General features: G+C 40.4%; 4 protein-coding genes across 10 annotated transcripts in view; 3 read left to right on the top strand and 1 right to left on the bottom strand.

Annotated features, from left to right (window-relative positions):
* Nucleotides 1–2,767, top strand: part of LOC126404174 (uncharacterized) — an 8,930-nt gene extending 6,163 nt beyond the window's left edge. For 3 of the 4 annotated variants that reach the window (XM_050067208.1, XM_050067209.1, XM_050067210.1), the window contains 2 exons: nt 1,164–1,356; nt 1,664–2,767. In XM_050067208.1, coding sequence (XP_049923165.1) covers nt 1,164–1,356; nt 1,664–1,866 — 396 coding nt within the window. In that variant the 3' untranslated portion in view covers nt 1,867–2,767. The remainder of the gene's footprint in view (nt 1–1,163; nt 1,357–1,663) is intronic. The other variant, XM_050067211.1, reaches the window with a different exon arrangement.
* A 2,886-nt stretch (nt 2,768–5,653) lies between these two features.
* si:ch211-212k18.15 (E3 ubiquitin-protein ligase RNF19A) lies at nt 5,654–10,308 on the bottom strand. Of its 2 annotated transcripts, XM_050067124.1 has the most exons (5): nt 10,099–10,308; nt 8,612–8,760; nt 8,322–8,422; nt 6,643–6,816; nt 5,654–6,402 (listed from the first exon to the last, which is right to left on the bottom strand). In XM_050067124.1, exons 2-5 carry the CDS (start codon nt 8,700–8,702, stop codon nt 5,947–5,949), a joined length of 822 nt encoding a protein of 273 aa, XP_049923081.1. In that variant the 5' UTR covers nt 8,703–8,760; nt 10,099–10,308; the 3' UTR covers nt 5,654–5,946. The 2 variants fall into 2 exon arrangements, with proteins under 2 accessions (XP_049923081.1, XP_049923080.1); XM_050067123.1 differs by lacking the exon at nt 10,099–10,308 and having other exon boundaries at nt 8,612–8,901.
* zgc:194655 (uncharacterized protein LOC794380 homolog) lies at nt 9,561–11,279 on the top strand. Its single transcript, XM_050067125.1, has 2 exons — nt 9,561–9,811; nt 10,980–11,279. The coding sequence occupies exons 1-2, from the start codon at nt 9,667–9,669 to the stop codon at nt 11,111–11,113; spliced, it is 279 nt and encodes a 92-aa protein (XP_049923082.1). The 5' UTR covers nt 9,561–9,666; the 3' UTR covers nt 11,114–11,279.
* Nucleotides 11,280–13,726: 2,447 nt separating this feature from the next.
* Nucleotides 13,727–20,192, top strand: LOC126404121 (uncharacterized). Of its 3 annotated transcripts, none has more exons than XM_050067127.1 (12): nt 13,727–13,808; nt 13,883–13,987; nt 14,066–14,171; nt 14,268–14,389; nt 14,483–14,553; nt 14,636–14,761; nt 16,071–16,166; nt 16,273–16,404; nt 16,493–16,621; nt 16,718–16,755; nt 17,045–17,085; nt 17,177–20,192. In XM_050067127.1, exons 2-12 carry the CDS (start codon nt 13,930–13,932, stop codon nt 19,102–19,104), a joined length of 2,847 nt encoding a protein of 948 aa, XP_049923084.1. In that variant the 5' UTR covers nt 13,727–13,808; nt 13,883–13,929; the 3' UTR covers nt 19,105–20,192. The 3 variants fall into 3 exon arrangements, with proteins under 3 accessions (XP_049923084.1, XP_049923086.1, XP_049923085.1); XM_050067129.1 differs by having other exon boundaries at nt 17,213–20,192; XM_050067128.1 differs by having other exon boundaries at nt 14,069–14,171.
* Nucleotides 20,193–20,556: the final 364 nt, after the last annotated feature.

Genomic DNA, 20,556 nt, shown 5'->3' on the forward strand with positions numbered 1-20,556 from the left:
AACGGACATTCTAATGTGAAAGTCCTATATTCAGGCATCATGCTATGTGGATTAGAGACTACTAAGGTTAAAATAATTATGATCCAGGCAGTTTCGCGGAAAGACAAATACTCTTTATCAACACTTTTCCCTGTTATCCCTTGTCTCTTTTCCCTGTTTATTTGGCTAAGCTATCAGTCAATATGCAGAGTCTATCCAATAGCTACTTTTACATTTTAAAAAAATGTTTTCATTTTTGTCACCATGGATAATGTTTAGCTTTAAGCTAGATCAGACCAGTTTGTTCATAATTTCTAGCAGTTAATGTTATTCTTACTTTCTTGTTCTTGAGTTTTTTCTTTCCTTTGTATATTATGAGTCTGATCACTTCAGCCACTCATCCACAATTTGAAGGGCATGCCATAATTATATGATGTAACTTCTATGTTGTGATATGCTTTGTTTTAGTGTGTGTGTTGCTCAGAATTGCCTAATTTTGCCTAAAATTGCCCGGGCCCGACCATTGCTGCGCAGCAGCTATAATTTCCATCTGTTACCCCTACAGGCAGGTTGATGTAAAAATGTGGTGAAAAGGAGCGACAAAAGACAGAGTTAAAATTCATGGCAACCACGAAGACACAATACCGACGACACGAAAGGTGCACAATAAACATTTTAAAAAAAGCTCATGACAACACACAGAAGTGACCAGGCATATATGGTAATATTGCACATAAACCCTGTTGCACATGAGCCCAGGTCAATCCATCATGTCAAAAGCGTATACAGTACAAGATAAGTCCAAAACATTGAGTGCAGTAAAATACAGTGCAAAAAGGAGTTTGAGTGGGGGACTGTAAGTAATGTGGAGATGAAGATGAGACTGCAGCAGTGCAAAGTCCTGTTCATGATTCTTGTTATGCTGTATAGAAAGAATGGATGTGAGTGAGTAAGATTACAAAGTGCTGCAGTACTCATCTGAACATTAATAGCTCTTGGTGAAAAAAAATATCCGATAGCCTTGAACCCTTGAGCCAGCTTTGGATCTAGTTCAGGCAGGCGGTTAGCAAACAGTGACACACAGTGCCACAAAAACACCACACACATGCCGAGGAGGAATATTAATGAACTATAAAGTCATAATAGATATTTAATGACGTGCATTATCACCTTTATACACGCAGGCAGAGACGAGAGGAGCGCAGCAACTCGACACCAACAGCACAGACATGGGAATCCAGCTCAAGGTGCGTTTAGGAACGGGAGAGAAGCAGATCATCAACCTGTGTGACACAGAGGAGCAGCTTAGGAGCATCACAGTGCTGCAGCTGAAGGAGAAGATAGCAGAGGAATTTGGTTTACACTGGCACCCATCAGGTAACATCACTTTGGGTTATACGTGACCTACATTTGTTTATGATTGAAACAGCCACTTTGTTTATTATTATTATTATTATTATTATTATTATTATTATTATTGATGTTGTTGTCTGTTAAACCAAAGTTCTGTGCAAGTCGGTTTTGCGTGGGGTGGTGTAGTAACCCACGACTGCAGGTCCAAGAAGAGCAAATTAAAAATCAAATTTCTTAATGACCTTTGTTGATTTCTTTTGAAAAGTGTTGTCAGTGCCTGTTGATTCTCTCTCACACTCTGTATGTGCTCCTGTATCCTGTGTGTTTCCAGATTTCAGGCTAATGTCTTGTGACGGGTCTGTGCAAGAACCCGCTCTGCTGTCAGAGTATGGAATCAGTCACATGTCAGACATTTGTGTGGTTCAAATATTACAGGGTGGGGGAGGGGGAAGACCGCCTCCAAGGAGAAGCTTAGTAGGAATGGGTGACAAGGATGGAAAAAACCGAAGTATGGAAACTGTCAGGTTTTTTTAATACTCCTGTGGGCATATCTGTTCCCTACTGGGACACATTTTAACATCACACCAGAGCTGCACAGGTGCCCAAACAGTTAGCTCAAAGACACTCTGCTGTGATTTCAGTGTAAAAACAAACCTGATCCTGAGTATAGAAGATTTTTCAGACTATTGTCACAGTTACTGTGGATTAATAATTGTATTTAAATAGTATTGTTATAAGTGTTCGGGAGTAACTAGTAACTAGCCTAACTTGTCACATGTAATTAAAATACAAAATAAAAGTAGTCTGTTTCAGTTACTGAGAAATAAATGTGACTGAATGTTGCTGCTAATAGATCTTTAGTCTTTACATGCTGGTTTGTACAAGATGTTTGCTTAAACTTATATTTACAATACACAAACTGGCTCAGTGCTATGTGGAATGGCAACACATTACAATGAGGAGGGCCCCAAACCAGCTCCAGGTTGTTTCCTCAGGATTCCAGTCGGACAAACTAGAAGTACGGACCTGAGTAACTTATCAGTATTTGGATGTTAGAGAATCAGAATATTTTTTAAACAGTTGTTTGGGGATGATCTGAGTTGAACCATGTTTTATGACTTATTTTTGTTTGTCTTTTACTCTTTAACTGTTGTTGTGGCAGAAAACTTTTTATCAGCACACTCAAATCATATGTAGTGACCCATTTAAAAACAGATTGTTTGTTAATAAATACTTTGCGGCCATTGGACAACGCTGGGTAAAAACTCTGAAATGTTTCCCCTAACTCTAAAAGTGTTTTTAAAGATGCTTGTGATGTGTCATTGTGTGTATAGGTTGTTTTAGTCATAAAATGTAAAGAAATGTTGACAAATGTTTCATTTTTGTTGATTTTTTTCTGTCTCTGTTGCATATTAAAGCTCTTGCCCAGTAATAAGACCTGCCGTCAGTCATCTTTGCTCAGTGTAATTTTTGGATTGACCTCTAGATGGTGCTACACCTCCATTATACATCAACACAAGTATCATCATGCAGGTGTTACACTTAACATACCTAAAGGGGCAAAATTGACCAATATTCAACTATGCTACTACATGTAAACTATGTATTTAATATTTTATACTGCATGTGGATAAATGTTAATATGTAGCTGTTATTTAATTCTGTCCAACATACAGGAAATGTGTTCACATATATGCACCTCTTGTCTCCAGGCTCTCATGAAATTCAGACACACATCAATTACATTTTCAATTCAGTTGTATTTATAAAGCCCAATATCACAAATCACAATTTGCCTCACAGGGCTTTACAGCATACGTAGAAACCTCAGGATGAGCAATTGAGGAGGGATCCCTCTTCGACGGACAGACGTGCAATAGATGACGTACAGAACAGATCAACATAATACATAAACAGTAATCCGTATACAAAATGATACATGAAGAGAGACAGAGAGACAGAGAGGGATGCAGGACAGACGGTAATGACAGTAGCTTACAACAACATTAATGAAAGTAATAATATTATAATAATAATTACGGTTATTGTGGTGCAATATGTTGTAAGTATATGTTAATATTTGATAGTATATGTGACAATAATGATCATGTGTGTATAATAACAGTAGAAGTATGACTAATGATGGCAGCAGGAGGCATCTGGCAGGACCACGGCAGCAGCACAACCACACATATCACACCACCCAGGCACCGCTGCGATATGAGTTAACCTGCAAGACAGTGGAGCACAAAGGCTCCGGAGAAGAAGCCGAGTTAGCGAGATGCAGTAATAAGACGTGAATTTTATCAAATGAGGAAGAACCACCTTTTCGCAAACTTAGGAGAGACAGACTAGACCTATGTAAGCCTAACTAGGGGCTGGTCCAAGGCAAGCCTGAGCCAGCCCTAACTATAAGAGCCAGCCCTAAGTACGAGCTTTATCAAACACATTCAATCAAACTTAGGAGAAAAGGTGCTCGGTGTATTAAAGGAGGTCCCCCAGCAGACTAGGCTTATGTCAGCCTAACTAGGAGCTGGTCCAAGGCAAGCCTGAGCCAGCCCTAACTATAAGAGCCCGCCCTAAGTGTTGGAAAAAACCTAAAGTCACACCTCTGCTAAATGATAAAGAACATTCCCTCAGACGGTTGCCAATACATGTAGTAGGCCTTGGCTACAGCTGCAGGTCTAAGAAGAGCAAATTAATGTCGCTTTTTAAGAATTGTAAATGATATATTTGGGATTTATTTTGGAGAAATGTTGTCAGTGCCTGGTTTACATTACGTGTGTGTGTGCATGTGTGTGTGTGTGTGTGTGTGTGTGTAGCTCACTCCTGCATTATTCTCTTCTTCAACGGCAGATTCCTGGATGGAAACGCTCTGCTGTCAGACTGTGGAATCCAACACGTCAGGAATTCTAGAAACCGAGTCTAAAAATCAAAGTTGGTGGAAAGGGTGACAAGGAGGGCAAAAACCGAAGTATGGAAAACATCACGTTCATGTAAACCTACTCTGGATATATCCATTTCCTTCTGACACCCATTTGAATAGCAAACCAGAGCTGCGCTTTTTCAGCAGCACAAGTGTCATAGTGGTTAGTTTAAAAGAGAAGTCCAGGATTTTGCACTTTGAGCCCCATTTCTGGGTTGTTTATGATGAAATGGAGTGGTTAAAAACCAACATTTTGACGATTGCTCCTTTTCTGAGAATTTGGCTTTCTGCTACCTGGCTTAACACTGCTGTCTATGGCCATGTGTGAACCTGTCCTAAAACCACCCTAAACGTTCGTTTTCAAAGCCATGAAACTCACCGAGTGGTCACTGGTGTTCGTTGATGTTGTGACATTTTTTGGACATTTCTCCCTGGCTTATTTTAAATAATTTTCTAAATACTGTAAAGGCAGCGCACTAGACGGACGTATTTCTCTCCTCTCCGCTACACTTAAGTAAATCCTGTTATAGTCCTTATTTGTTGCGGCTGTAAAGCTGCTACATCATCTCTACAACACTCCGATTTCGTCTGCACCGGAAAAAAATAGCAGACATCGTGCAAAAAGTCCGCGAACAAGGATATCAGACTACAGCTCAGCTGAGATTAGCTGCAAAGCTAGCACTAAAGCTAATGACATGCCAGAGGAGGCTGCTTCAAGCAGCGGAGATCTGTTTGATTCTCAGTGCTATCAAAGACTTAAAAACAGATTTCTCAAACAGATTTGAGAGAGTGTACAGAGCCAATGCAAACACGGACGTCTTTATTTCCAACACTGAATATGATGTTGTTAGCCTCCATGCTAAAGTTCGGTCACTGGAGGATAAGAAAAAGGAGCTCCAAGACAAATTATAGACCTTGAAGCACGGTCCAGACGCTCAAACCTGAGGCTGGTTTATCTACCAGAGAAGGCGGAGGGGGACTACGCCTGCTCATTTCTCGAAAAGTGGATACTGAAGGCACTGCGGCTCAGAGCGCCTGGTGGGTTTTCACTGGAGAGATCTCACCGTGTTGGCCAGCGATGAGAGCCTGGCGCTCCCGCGCGAACAATGATAATGAAGTTTCTGAATGACAGGGACAAGGTGGCTGTCTTAAGAGCAGCCTTGTAATGACTTGTGAAAGGCATCTGAACGCAGCACAAGACAAAGGAAATTGATCTGCACTTCTCCAGAGGTACAACTTGTCATCAGCATCATTGTTCAGTGTTATATTTGAGATTGACCTCTAGATGGCGCCTAAGCCCGTCTTTAGATCAATACAGGTATTACACTTTCATGCCTACATGGGCAAAAGTTGTATTCACATGCATGTTAGACATCAAACCATTCTGCGTTCGTGTAAAGGTAAACTTTATTACGTGATGCAGTTGACAATGATGAACTGTTATTGAGCAGAGATCAATATTCTAAGACAGCAACCTTCAGAGGCAACATCAGAAACAGTGCAGTATACGAGAAAATGCAGCACATATTTTTACTACGTCTATACGTCTATATGGCTACACTTTCGGCTTCAGTTGCAAAGAGAATATTGTAATCAAACGATGAAATCCAACAGGAAACGTACAGCATAGCGTGACAGAGGAAGGCAGCAAGCTACATCACAAGAACTTAATGTGTGCAAATTCTCTCTTAGTTTCTGTGCCACACAGGTATGGAGGTTTGTATGGGAGCCACACCACCACTGCAGGGGATGAAGTAAGAGCTCGTCTTCAGGCACTCAGGAGTGAGCTTCAGGCACACAAAGCAGAACTCAATCTGACAGCGAGGACAGATGATGTTCTTACAGCCCGTTGTGTCATGCGCCACCTTCAAGCCACAGGTGGGACAGGCCCGGAGTGAGGGACAGGCGTCGACCCCTTGCACCTGACTGAGGTTGGTGGTGCCACAGTTCTTGAGGGCCTCGAGGTCGAGGTTGATGCAGCCGTCGTTGTCGCAGCGGTCAGAGCGTGGAGCCGCACCTTTCCACAGCTTCAGACACTGCCAGCAGAACTCGTAAGCTGTCTTGTTGTCTTCTGTGCAGACTGTGCAACGCACGCTGAGGTTACTCGGGTTTTTTCTCTCCACGTAGGTTTTGCACCCAGGACACTGTTGGAAAGGGAGCGAGAAACTTTTAGGGAAAGGTTTGGCATTTAAGAATGTACGCTTATTGGCATTCTTGTTGAGTTTGTTACAATCTCCTCGTCTAAGTGTGCAAGACAGCAAATAAGCATTTCCCCTAAATTCTTCCTTCAACTCCTGTAAGTTATTTCTGTTATCTGCTTATTGCTGGATGTTGCAAAGAGAAACTATCTCTGCTGAACATTTTTTGAACACCAGGGCACTCACTTCTTTAAAATCACAGTATTCTGTGGCAGCCAGAAGCGCCATTTTCTCTTCAAAGTACTGCATCTCTTCAGCTGTCAGCACTGCCAGCCTGCGCACCTCTTGATAAGACCACTCTTTATCACACTTCTGCAGGGTGCCGTCCTTTAAAGCAGGGCACTTAAATTTGTACTGGCCCTGAAATTAAAAGGAGAGGTTGTGTTATATTGCCAGTTCAATATGTGGTGAAAACTATCTGGGGAGCTGAGCATCATTTGTATGAAAACTCTGGCCAGTCGCCAGAATAAAATGTTGGCATTGTATGTTTCTGCAGACCAGGGACATGTGACATCTGTACGTTTCCTACATATGACGTAGTTCAGATTACATGTATGAACTGAGTGTCTCATCAGGTGGATGAGGGGATGGTGGATGGCATGACGTCATGACAAGATTACTGCCAAGCACCAAAGCTGACCAGTGTTTGAGATCAGTTAAAGTAGGTGTATTTAAAGACAGTTTAGGACATGTCCAACTGTGTGTGTAGTGACAAAAGCGAGTGTTTTTAATGAGAGATCAGGGTGTATCCAGCTGTGTTTCTAGCAACAAAATTGGGTGTTTTTTTAACAAGAGTTCGGGACGTGTCCAGCTAGGTTTTTAGCAACAGGAAAGTGAGGGGATGGTGAATGGTATGACGCCATGACGAGATGCCTGCCAAGCACCAAACAGTAGCTGACCACTGTCTGAGACCAATAAAAGCTGGTGTATCTAAGTGAGTTTTTGTAGTGACAAAAGCAGGTGTTTTTTAACATGAGTTTGGGACGTGTTCAGCTTTGTTTCTAGCAACAAAATCGGGTGTTTTTTAACAAGAGTTCGGGACGTGTTCAGCTAGGTTTATAGCAACAAAATCGGGTGTTTTTTAACAAGAGTTCGGGACGTGTTCAGCTTTGTTTCTAGCAACAAAATCGGGTGTTTTTTAACAAGAGTTCGGGACGTGTTCAGCTAGGTTTTTAGTGACAAAAGCAGGTGTTTTTTAACATGAGTTCAGGACGTGTTCAGCTTTGTTTCTAGCAACAAAATCGGGTGTTTTTTAACAAGAGTTCGGGACGTGTTAAAATCGGGTGTTTTTTAACAAGAGTTCGGGACGTGTTCAGCTACGTTTTTAGTGACAAAAGCAGGTGTTTTTCATGAGAGATCGGGACATTTTCAACCCTTTTTGTACCGACAAAAGCAGGTTATTTTAACGAGATGTCCGGACATTTCCAGCCATGTTTGTAGTGACAAAAATGTGTGTTTTTTAATGAGAGCTTGGGATATGTCCATCCACTGGGGGTTTGCAGAAACATACAATGCCAACATTTAATCTGGTGATTGGATTGTGTTAACCTAAGAAAGGTGTTATTCATAATAATACATTGATTTATGTTAACAATAAGTAACAAATTTAGGTTTGGATCCCATTTCCACCTCTTAATTGGCAAAAATGAAACAACCTAAATAAACTTTAAGGAAAAGTACTAATCTGAAGGAAATATGTGACAAAATAAAACATTAATAAGACAATAAAAAGAAGGGCTCAGTGCTTACTGGTGGTTAAATGCAGTGTCGGAAACAGCTGGAAAGTAATTCTTGGGATACAGGTTGGAAATTAACTTATCTAACATGGAGGCATAGACGCTGTCAGTAAACATGGTGGAAAGTACCTGATCCAGCAGGCTGCGACACCACCCAGTGAGAGACTCTGGAGTGACAGCGTGACCACAGGACATCTCTGCTCGGAGACATTTGTCTCCCTCCTCTGGAGCTGAGATGCAACAAGTAGAGCAGACATTGAACTCACCATCACAGAAGTCTCACATATTACTTTCTTGTTACATATCAACAAAGCCAAACATAATGCATGCAGCTCCTTTAATTGGCTGGACAACACAGACACATGAGGATACTGCACAGTGTAACAATATGAATGAATTAAACCATTGTGTTTGCTTACGCAGTGGATCCAGATCATCCGGTCTGTTGACAAACTTCAGAGTTGTGTCTTTGGGGTCGTATCTTTTCTCCTCTTGACCCTGTGTACTCATCGTGCTTCAGATCAGCTCCTCTGTCCTCCGTCGACTAACTTCTCCTCCTCTCTGCACTCTGGAAATGAGAAACTCAGAGGCTGGCTGTTGCGTCAACTTCTTTGACTCCACCAAGTTTTGTTGTTTTTGTTTTATTACTTTCACTTTTCCTCCTCTCTGGCTTTTACAAGAAGTCACGTGCATGCAGTGACAAGAAAATTAGAGCACACATTTCTTGTGTTTATTTGAATTCACATTCAGTTTTATTGACAAAGAATAGAATTTATTTAGGATTTATTTAATTCCAGCATACTCAAGGGCAGCTTTGATTCATGTCTCTATTTGTAGAAATTGTTTTTGTTACTGCATTGTTTTGAATTTGAACATAAACTCCCAAAAAATCAAAAATCAAGTGTTCCGTATTAGTTTGAATAAGATTAATACACTGTTTCACGGCAGTTTCTTATATGCCAACCACCTGTTTCACAAGATTCTTTGGTCTGATGACAAACACTGCTGGAATGTCAGGTGATTTCCAGTAATCATCTCAGCACCGCTTGCAGTTTTATGGTTCTGTGTGGAAATGCTGCTCGGACATCATGATGCAGACTATAGTGGACAAACTCCACAGTGACCAAAATGTGGAATTGCGAGGCTTTTTGAGTTCATGGAAGGACTGACTGTTGTTGTGAACTGTTTGAGTGCAGTCAGTAAAGCTGTAAAGGAAATGATAGGCTCAGAAATCATGTGCACGACACTTGCGCACCTGCACAGCAACACTTAAAGCAGTGACATAGAATAAATACTGTGAATAATAATGATAATGGTGATATCAACTTTAGGACGAAAGTGAAAGTAGTTTCAACCCCCCCACCTACGCCAGAGTGTGTTGATCAGTTGAACAACACCCTAAAGCCTCATTACACTTCTCAGCGGCAGAGCCGACAGCTGCTCAGCAACTTCTGAACACCAAAACAGCGCAGAGATGGGAAAAATCTACCAGGTCGTGGTGCATGGATTCAGAGGGGAGAAGGTGACCATTGACCTGTGCAACACGGAGGAGCAGATGAAGAGCATCACGGTGCTGCAGCTTAAAGACAAGATAGCAGAGAAGATTCCCGCGAACAAAGGTAAGCCATAATTATACATTAAATGCTGTGCAGCCGATGATGGAGCTTGTTTTTGTTTTCACTTAAACGATTTAAAACTTCAACCTATATCCATTACTGTTTCATGTCCACATGTAAGCCAGCAGTCAGTGCCAGACCAGAATATTAAGCGCCCTAGGCAAGCTTCCCCCTGACCTTCACTCACCTGAGGCCGTTGTTCGCTTATATGAATGTAAAGCCAACCCGTAATGTTTGTTCCCCTAAACATAACCACGCGGTTGTCTTGCACATCAAACAGCAAAGCTCACCTGGCGTAAAACCACACCGTCTCCCTCCACCTCTGTGGCTGATTGCGGGTCAGCAGCTGCCCGTGGCGAGCAGAGACACACGCCGGACTGCTTTCCCACTTCCACGTGTCTCCATAAACCAATGCTCATTTGGAAATATTGTTTGCATCTCCCATACCGCGGCTTTGAAAATGTATTTAAGCAAATCTGACATGAGCTTTGGTGCTGCGTGAACATGCCGTGCGCAAAGAGCGCACAGGATTAGAAGAGTTAGCATCATGTGACTATGTGGAAAGGAAAGAGGAGGAGAAGTAAATGAAAGAGTCGGGAATGAAGTGAGGAGAGGAGGGCAGCACGCACTTGAAGCCTGGTTGTTGTGATTGAACATGAAGTATGACACATGTCAGACAGACATTCCCCTGCTCATCCCTGTGCACAAATGTACTTCAGCCTCAAGACTTCCTCTGATGGCGGCAGACGCATAGAAGTCTCCTGTAAGGATGCACTTTGCAAGCAAACAAGATACATTTCTGCATTCTGCAGGCAAAAAAACATATGGAAGGAAAACATTTGAGCACCTGCCCCACAGAATGTCTGTGCACGGCCCTGCTAGCTCAGTATGTGGACATGCACTGCACTGACCAAGCGGCGATGAGCGAGTTGGGATGAGAATGGGTTGGATGAACAACTTAGCTAACAGACAATAATAACAAATGACAATACCGTACAGCTTTTGCCTTTTCATTTGCTCTTATTCCAATGACCTACCTGTCACTCCACCATTTCCCTTACCTCACAAGTAAATTTACCTTTAAAGTGACAGGCTGTATGTCTTTTGGTTTGAATGACTATACTTGTGTTAATTTGTGTCTTTCTGTGTGTGTGTGTGTGTGTGTGTGTAGGGGTGGAGGCCATTCGGCTGATCTTCACCAACAAGGGCCTGGATGACGACAACGAGAAGCTGTCTGAATATGGAGTCCAGCACATGTCTACCATCTTAATGGTGTTGAAGGTTCCTGGAGGACTGACAGTTTGACAGAGACCATCTCCTTCTGCTGCTTCCACTGCCACTGCTGCTTCATATATATTTACTCTTGACAACTTTGTTTACAAGTTTTAAATCATTACTGTGTTGCCTGTTTTATTGCGATGATCATTTGTACGAAATAAAATCAAGTATTTGTAATGTCTCAACTCTCAAGTGTGCACCACTATTTTAGAGGGCAAGCGTACAGAAGTACTCGGATCCTTTACTTTGGTACAGATACAATGGTTACAAGTGAGTGTCCTGCGTTCACAATGTCACCAAGGTAAAAGTACATTAGTGTTTCAAAAGTACACGTTATGCTTTCATAATTTTGTTCCGTTTTAATCACCAATGATAATATAAGAACATTTTAATGTTGTAATTCATCAATGTGGAGCCAGTTGTGGATACTTCTAATACTACTAAGTAGATTAGTAGCCTATTATAGTACTGTATCTTATCATTAAGGCACAGCATGTGCTTTTTAGGCTATGGAAAAAGTGTCAGATAAATGTAGTGGACTAAGAAGTACGATATTTGCCTTTGAAATGCAGTGGGGTTAAAGTATTATGTAAATAGGCCTCACTGATGTGTCTGACAAATAGCTTTAATCCCTGACCATCAGGGTCCCTGACTGATGAACAAAGTCAACCATGGGTCCCTGCGGGGCCACTTAGAGTCAACAACAATGCAATAAACAGAAGTGATCCCATCTGTAAAATTAATTCTTTCACCAGTGGCGTCGTTAGGCCTCGTCGTCCAAGGCTTTAGCCCTGAATGATTTATCAATAGCCCCAGATCTGTACAGGCTATATATAGGCTATATTGCAAATAAAAAAAAAATAGGCCTTGTGATAAAAAATAGAGCATTCATTAATGAATTAATTTAATCAATAGAGCATTAGCATCAAAATATTTCAACTGCCAAAAGTAAAAGTAATCATAAAAGGGCCCATTTCAGATTCATACTGGATTATAATGAGTGATGCACTTTAATGTTGCAGCTGGTAGAGGTACATACATATACTGCTGGATATTTGAATGTATGATAAAACGTCATGATTTCAGTCGTTGATTAGGCTGTATTGTGTGTTATTAGTCTGAGAGTAAGGGTAAAGTATCATAAAATGGAAGCACTGAAGTAAAAGTACCTCAGACTTGTTAACATAAATACATTTAACTATTTTTCCAACTGTCGTCAATAAAAAAAAAATCTGTTTCTTCTCAGTACTAATTACTAACAGCTGCTTATATTTCTTACTTTACAATTTATAAATAATCAGTCCGACAAAAAAAAACAACCTTGAATTTGCCGCCAATTTTGTCAAAAAATGCGGCATTTTTATGTGATTTTTTGTGGGAAATTGCGGCAAATGACAAAAGGAGAAAAAAAAATATTTTTTTTTAAATTACTACCTCCAAAAAAATAAGTCATGTAATCACTTGCTATGATAATCATACTTAATATTACAAAAATAGCTGCAAATGTTTTTTATAGTTCTCTTCTTTAGTTTTATTTAATTAGTTTCAAAACATGGACTCCAATAATGTTGCAAACAATCCTGAGTGAATATTGTAGCTCTCAAACCAGACAATGTGACTGTAAAACAACATGTAAGCTACATCTTCTGTAAACATAACATTTTAATACATTCAGCACATATTGTCTGCATTTAAACAGTGCAAATTCTTATGTCAATACAGAGCATTTCTCCATACTGCAATGCCATTAGCACATTTGATGACACGCCTGATGACGTTTGAAATGACGTCGCGTGCGTGTCGACTTTCGGTCAACGCAGAAAAATCACAGAAAAATCGCAGGACTTCTGAAAAATTGCAAACCCCCGCAAATATTGCGGACTTCTGTTGAATTTGCGTTAATAATTATTATTATTATTTTTTTTTAAAAGATTATGTTTTGGGCTTTTTGCCTTTTAATGAACAGGACAGAGTGAAATGGGGCGAGAGATAGAGAGTGGGGGTTGACATGCAGCAAAGGGTCGCAAGCTGGAGTCAAACCTGCGACCGCTGCAGCGAGGCATCACCTCTATACATGGGGTGCCGGCACTATCCACTACGCTACCCACGCCCTGAATTTGTGTTAATTATTGCGATCGCAATGGAGGGACTGATTAATCTGGACAATAAAATTAAACAAAGTTGCCAGAGTGCATTTTTAAAAAAGCAAATACAGCTTGTTCATAAAATAAATTCCCCCGTCCCCCGTACAGAGATCCAGGCGAGGCCCCCAGTGTCCTCAAATCCTAGAGACGCCCCTGTTCAGCACCACATCCGCCATGGGTCTGTCTAAATACATGGTCACATAAATCAAAATTCACTTCATGTGGTGTGCTCATAGGGATTTTGTAATATGCAAAACATCCTTAAGTTGCGTTCACGTCCTCCTGTGAAGCATTAAGAGAAGACAGCTGATGGCTTATGATTTATTTTATAACTAGATCAGTAAAGAGCTACTTGCATAGTAAAATTAAATGTCCTTGTTAGTCATGTGAGCAGTCTGTTAATAAATGGCAAGATTTCCGACACACCCTGAATGCAGCATTCCTGCAGGTTCGTATGTTGTGATAAGTGAAAGAGAAAGTATGCCGAGGGATGTGGGTGATTTACAGGAATAGGGTGCAGCTCGTTACAGAGAGAAGGACTTGTTGTCCGACAGTCCCCATGACTCGTTCATCTGAAGGTATGGCGTATATTTTTCTGCATTTGTGTTCCTAAACAGGTGCGATTGATTCATTGTCAACATTGTCATTGCAGCCAGTGGTGCAGAAGTGGACTGATACAACAGTGAGACAGGAATCAACATGTATAATAACTGGGGAAATGTTGGTCAGTATTTCTACCAAACGTCCTCCTCTCCAGGTAAGATACATGCTGTGTTTATCATCCACAGTACTGCTGTGACATGTACATGCATTATTACTGATGTTCTCCTCCCAGCAGCCATTAAGTACCATGGCCTGTTAAACCAGGGAGCAACATGTTACCTGAACAGTGTGCTGCAGGTGCTGTTCATGACTGACGACTTCAGAGAAGCTGTAAAACAGTTAGTTTCAAAGTCCAACTTCATAATGCATTTAAATTCATTTAGGCTGCAGTGCACCTTTGTACCTTTCATGACCACTGTGTCTTAACTCTGTAGGCACAAGCAGGAAAATCCTGACACCGAGTGTATTGATTGTCATCTTACACCCTTGTTTGATGACTTGGAACAACATGAAGCCTACACCTTTAAAATCACGAACACGCTGGGCATCAAGAGAGGTACAGTATGTGTTGACACAAAGAACAACAAAGCATTTGAAAGGCTGTGTGTGCACGAGACATGCACATTGATTTCTGCTCTCCCCCCTTCAGTGTATGAACAGCAAGATGCTGCCGAGTGCTTTGAGAAGATTTTAGGTCTGACCAGTCCTGAGGCATCAAAGGTAAAGAAGACATCATCAAAGAGATTCTGTGCATTAAATGAAAAATACATGTTGACCAGTCTGTGTTCTTGTGTGCTTTCAGATCTTTCGTGGACAGTTGACGCGCATGACTGAATGTTCTACATGTCATAATGGGACGGAATCTGATGGAGCGTTTTGGCATCTTCCTCTTGAATTGGTGGAGTCCTACAGTGACGACTACAGCGTGGTAAGAATCTCAGGCCCTGCAAACTGTGACACATTTTTGTTGCCAGGAGATATCTAGTGAAACACCATTAACATGAATTTGTGGTATATCAGAAACTCATTGAGAAGACATTAATGAATGCTTTACTCTCATTAGGCATTGTACAGTTCTGCAAACCATGATTAATATGTTATATTTGTGGGTTCCATTGTTATGACTTAGTTCAGATTGCATCTGTATGAGCTGAGTTTCTCATCAGCGGGAGGAGGGGATGGCAGATGTTGAAACCCAGGTGAGTTCGGGACATGTCCAACTGTGTTTGTAGACACAAAAAGGGGCAATTTTAACAAGAACTAGAACATGTTCATCCATGTTTGTAGTGACAAAAGTGGGTATTTTTTAATGAGAGATCGGGACATTTCCAGCTGAGTTTGTAGCAACAAAAGCGGGTTATTTTTAATGAGAGTTTGAGACATGTCCAACCATGTTTGTAGCAACAGATGTGCATATTTTTTAACGAAAGTTAAGGACATTTCAAGCCGTGTTTGTAGCGATGAAAAACAGGTATTTTTATTGAGAGTTCAGGACATTTTCCACCGTGTTTGTAGCGACAAAAGCAGGTATCTTTTAATGAGAGGTCGAGATATTTCCAGGCCTATTTGTAGCAACAAAAGTGGGTATTTACGACAGTTCAGGACATTTTCAGCCATGTTTGTAGCAACAAAAAGCATGTGTTTCATAACAGAAGTTCAGGACATTTCCAGCTGTGTTTGTAGCAACAAAAAGTGGATATTTTTTACATAAAGTTTGGGATATTTCCAGCCCTGTTTGTAGCGACAAAAGTGGGTATTTTTTAATGAGAGTTCAGTACATTTTAGCAACATAGCGGGTATTTTTAACAGGAGTTCTATACATTTCCAGCCGTGTTTGTAGACACAAAAGTGGGTGTTTGTTAACGAGAGTTCAGGACATGTTGAGCCACATTTTTTGGAAGCCAAATGGTGTCTTTTGAGATAAGAGTTTGGAACATGTCCAGCTGTGTTCGTAGCATATAAATGCAAACCAGATATATTGAGCTAAAACATTATGTTTTTGTAACCCCAAGTGGTTTGTGTGCTGTAACCTAAACACATGTCAGTCATAGTATTGCCACAATGTGAAATTGAAAATTGAAATGTACATTTTTGACACATATGAAATGCACAAATGTAACATATTCGTGGTTTGCAGATAGTATGTACAATACCAACATTTATTCCAGCGATTGGGTTGCAAGACATCTGTCACAGAGTCCATTTCAGTCACAAATGACACAACTGCATTTCATCAGGTGAATGGTATTGAGGAGTTTTTCCGAGATTCAGATCTCAGCGGAGAAAACCAGATGTACTGTGACGGGTGTGATGACAAATCTGATGCTAAGATTGTGAGTAATGAGAAAACGTGTCTCTGATTTGTGCACATTAACTCACATTAAGAGTGTCCATAAGAGTTCACTGTGTGCATTTTAACAAGATGGAACTTTCTTTTAGAAATGTGCAATAAAGGATCATCCAGAGGTTTTGATGCTGCTGCTGAAGAGGTTTGAGTTTGACTACCAATACATGGCATATGTAAAAATCAACTGCACTGTGGCTGTGCCCTACACACTACAGATACCTGGGGTATGAATACAGTATATTCTGCTATCACGACATGTTTCTTTTTTCATTCCTGATAATAATGTTTTTAATGTTTTCCACTGGTGATCAGAATCAGACGTATGAACTGTATGCGGTTGTGGACCATTCTGGAGATCTTAGAAGTGGGCATTACACAGCAACGATCAAATCTCAAGATGATGATAAATGGTATAACTTCAATGATTCAAGGGTCACATTGGTAAGACTGATTACTTAAACCCCAGTGTCGATGACAGTATATACAGTGCAAAACTTGATTCATCATTTTATGTTTGGTTTTTTGTTTCATCAACAGCGTGATTACCAGCCATTCCAGGTGGATAACTTTGAAAAGTAAGTTGTAGTCCTTACTGTAGTGATTTTTTCTTGATTGAGTTTGAGAAGAGAGAACAATAGACATAAATATGATATATATATACATGTATTTCCCAGTATCTGTGGATGTAGTCAAACAGGCTTATGCATGCACCAGAACACAAGTGTCTGCACAATAACACCTATGAGTTACCTTTGTTCATGTGTGTGCATGTGAGGATGCACAACAGAAAGCCCCTCTATTAAAAAAAGCATTTTGCTGTATCTGAAAATGACCATATTCTCTTTCGCACATTTCTCTCACTAGATCCAGCAGCGCTTATCTTCTTTTTTACAGGAAGAAGAAAGGTAAGATGACAAACAAGTTCATTATTTTTACTGATGACTTCTTTAAATTGTTTGGTACTTTCTCTGACTTTATTTTATACCTACCTCCCAGTGCATGCTGCTGATACTTGCCCTCAAGACATCACAGAGGTGTCCACTCCTGGAGGCTTCCCACCAGCTGACACTGAAATCTATTACCCGTGTCAAGATGTTATTGAGATGAGAAGGATAGAGAATGTTGAGGTGGTAGAGGGCGTGAGTAATGAACCTGCAGTGACTCTTTCCATCAACACAAATGAAGAAGCAGGAATTAAAGATATCACTCCTGGGGTTAGAGGAGCAAAGCCATCAGGAGTACCTTACAGCATCAGTGTAGAGGGTCAGGGAGTTAATGTGAGGCAGAGCTTATCATACAGTCAACAGGAGTGTGATGAGGAAAGGAAAGACCTGAGGTATCATCCTCAAGACGCTCATGCCGAAAAACAGAAATATGACAGGAAAGTTGTGACAGATGATGAGGAGGACATAAGAGGAAATGCAGAGTCTGATGACCAGGCAGAAAAGAGAGGAACCTCATTAAGAGAAACTCAACTTGAAGAGAGTGTTGACGACTGGGACAGTAACACTATAGGAGTAGATGGTGTTAGACACCAGGAGAGTCTGGAGGTTGCTGACATACATGACCCGTCATATGAGAGGTATAAACAGGAATCCAGCAACAGGCATGTGAGATGTGATGATCCTCAACAAGTTTGTGTAGACATGCAGAGAGATGAAGACAGGATGGTGGTGGATGTAAACAGAGACAAGGATAGAGAGATGGAAGGTAATGAACAGTCAGAATGGAGAGAGAAAGCCTCAGCAAAACACCTCAACAGGGATGCAGAGCATCATGAGGACAAGGAATTTGATGTTAGAAAGGACACGCATGGAGATCTGGAGGGTACACAGGATGTTGAACAAGATTACCTGAAACGTGTTAGTGCAGACAGACAGGGCGATAGGGACAGGATGGAAATAGATTATGACGTCGACAAGAAAAGAAAATCAGGGGAAGAAAAACTTTTGACGATATATGACCTCTGCGATCTAAACAATACAAGAGTTGGTGATAGTCAACAGAACATGCCAAAACAGGATCAGGGGTGTAGACGAAGAATTAGTAGCAGGTTTTATCAAAGTCCTGAGCAACAGAGAGAGCATAAAAGGGATGTTAGGGGAGAGGAACGAAGCAGAGGAGATGATAAATACGCACAAATGAGAGAAACATCCATGAGAAAACCTCAACCCTGTGAAGATATAGAGAGAGGATCAGAGTCTGTCAGACAGAACAGATCGGAGCATGTTACACATACAACACCTAAAGATGTTGTTGCAGCAAAACAAGCCAAGGAGCAGGAAAAGAAAGGAGATAAGGAACATAATCAAACAAGAGCGGACTCTTCTCGTAGACGAGAGCGATCGGCAGGTAGCAGTAGGTTGACAGAGGGAGTTGGCAGTGTTGAGAAGTCTCATCCACAAGCAAGAACTGGATCTAATGAATACACAATGAAGGAAGGGCGTGGTTCAGAGCAGAAACATAAAATATATTATGTGAAGAGAATTGAGGAAGAATTCAAGGAAACCAATTGTGGTGTTCAAAGTCACAGAGAGACAATGAACATAGCAACTGTAGAAGTAGCCTCACAAGACTGCAGTAAGAGTGTGGTAAAATATGATGAAGGAAATGTCAAAAGAAAATCTGATCCAAAAACAGATGCAAAGGCCCATTTGTCAGAGGGTGTTTGCAGTTTAAATCTGAATGACTCACCTTTGCCAAAGCCAGAGAGACATAGTACCAAACAAATGTCTGACGCGCAAGCACAAGCTGGAATACAATATGCACTGCAAAAAACAGGTAAGAAGAAAACTCGATTTTGGCGTAGCTCTTCCCCTCTGAAGCAAAACAGAAAGGCAAAAAAGAAACGCAAAACTGTTGGCTGTTTGGCTTTTTTTCAGAGAAGACGAAAAAATGCAGATCAGACTTCAAAGTCAGATTAAGACATTGTATTTTTAGGTTTCCTGCCCCGGCTGGAAATAGCTGTGGCGTATTGTTTCGGGCTGTCTGTCCGTACCATTCTAGTGAACACAATATCTCAAGAACGCCACAAACGTCCACTCGGAGTCAACAATGAACTGATTAGATTTTGGTGGTTGAAGGTCAAAGGTCGAGGTCACTGTGACCTCACAATACATGTCACTAACCTTGAAGCTGTATAGCATCCATGTTTTTGTAGACATGAATTTAAACTATGTTTGAAACTCGTAGAGGCTATATTGTAGTTTATTTATCCTTATTTACGCCTGACAGTGTTGCCCTCTACTTGACTAAGATCAGTTAGCAGTCAGACAGTATGAACAGTGCTGTAATAATGTATTTTTTTTTTTAGTTTGAGTGTCTGTTGGTAGCACTCTTTTGGTTGATTAGTGTATTCAATTATTTTTGGAAATGGAAATGCATCACATCCTGTTTTCCGCAGGATTGTTTCTGTGGAAAGAGCAGCAAATGTAAAAGGTTTAATGAGAGTGGGTTTTATATTTGGTTTTGATTTACAGCATCAGTCTGTGATACAATGTAATGGAAATTTGATTAAACAAAAATGTAAAGGCACATTTACAGTTAATTTGAAATCACCATTCACAGTCTGAATAATCAAACATTTTTTGTGTTTTGTTGCTTTTCTTACGTTCTTCAATTTTACAATTCACACAGTTGAAGAAATGTATTTGCCTATTATTATGTTTTATTTTGATTTTTTTACTTATTAAATTGTTCAGAGATATACTGTATAAATAGATAGATGGCTCTGAATGTAATATGCAGTATGATTTTAGACAACAGATTGTGTGAGTAAATACAAGTGGAGGTCTTTTTATAGATATTTTATTTTTACTTTTATGTTTTCTTATTTTACTACTAAGTACAGCTTTACATTTAATAAGCCTTTTGCACGCTGCACTTGGACTGCAGTGCCCACTGACCAGTGTCTTAGATGCTTTAGATTTTATCACTTTAAACCAAACTATTGTGGTGATTTGTGTCATTTATAAAATGTAAATATGTGTATATAATAATAAAGAAAGAGAAAATGACATATATCCTTGGACATGCGCTGTTTTTGTGGAAAGTCACAGGTTAGTCATTAATTAGGTAAGTTGTTAGCTTACATTGTTCTGTGTAGGCTTATTATACCGTCAAACAGTCAGAGACGTCAAAAAGACAGAGGAAGTATCTCTTTTATGGTCCGACATGCGATAGATGTAAGGTGTAGAGTGTAAACAAAAATAACAATCATAAAATTACAAGAAAAAACAGTATGATATGACAACACATTCTCACTATGACCTCGTCACGTATCGACCCCTGGTCATGGACCTTCCATGTCCACATGCGTTCTAATTACATGCAATGTCTTCATTCAAAATACACGTTTACATACACTATGTTGGTAT

Source organism: Epinephelus moara, chromosome 17 (assembly GCF_006386435.1).
Source record: "Epinephelus moara isolate mb chromosome 17, YSFRI_EMoa_1.0, whole genome shotgun sequence".
Classification (NCBI taxonomy): domain Eukaryota; kingdom Metazoa; phylum Chordata; class Actinopteri; order Perciformes; family Serranidae; genus Epinephelus; species Epinephelus moara.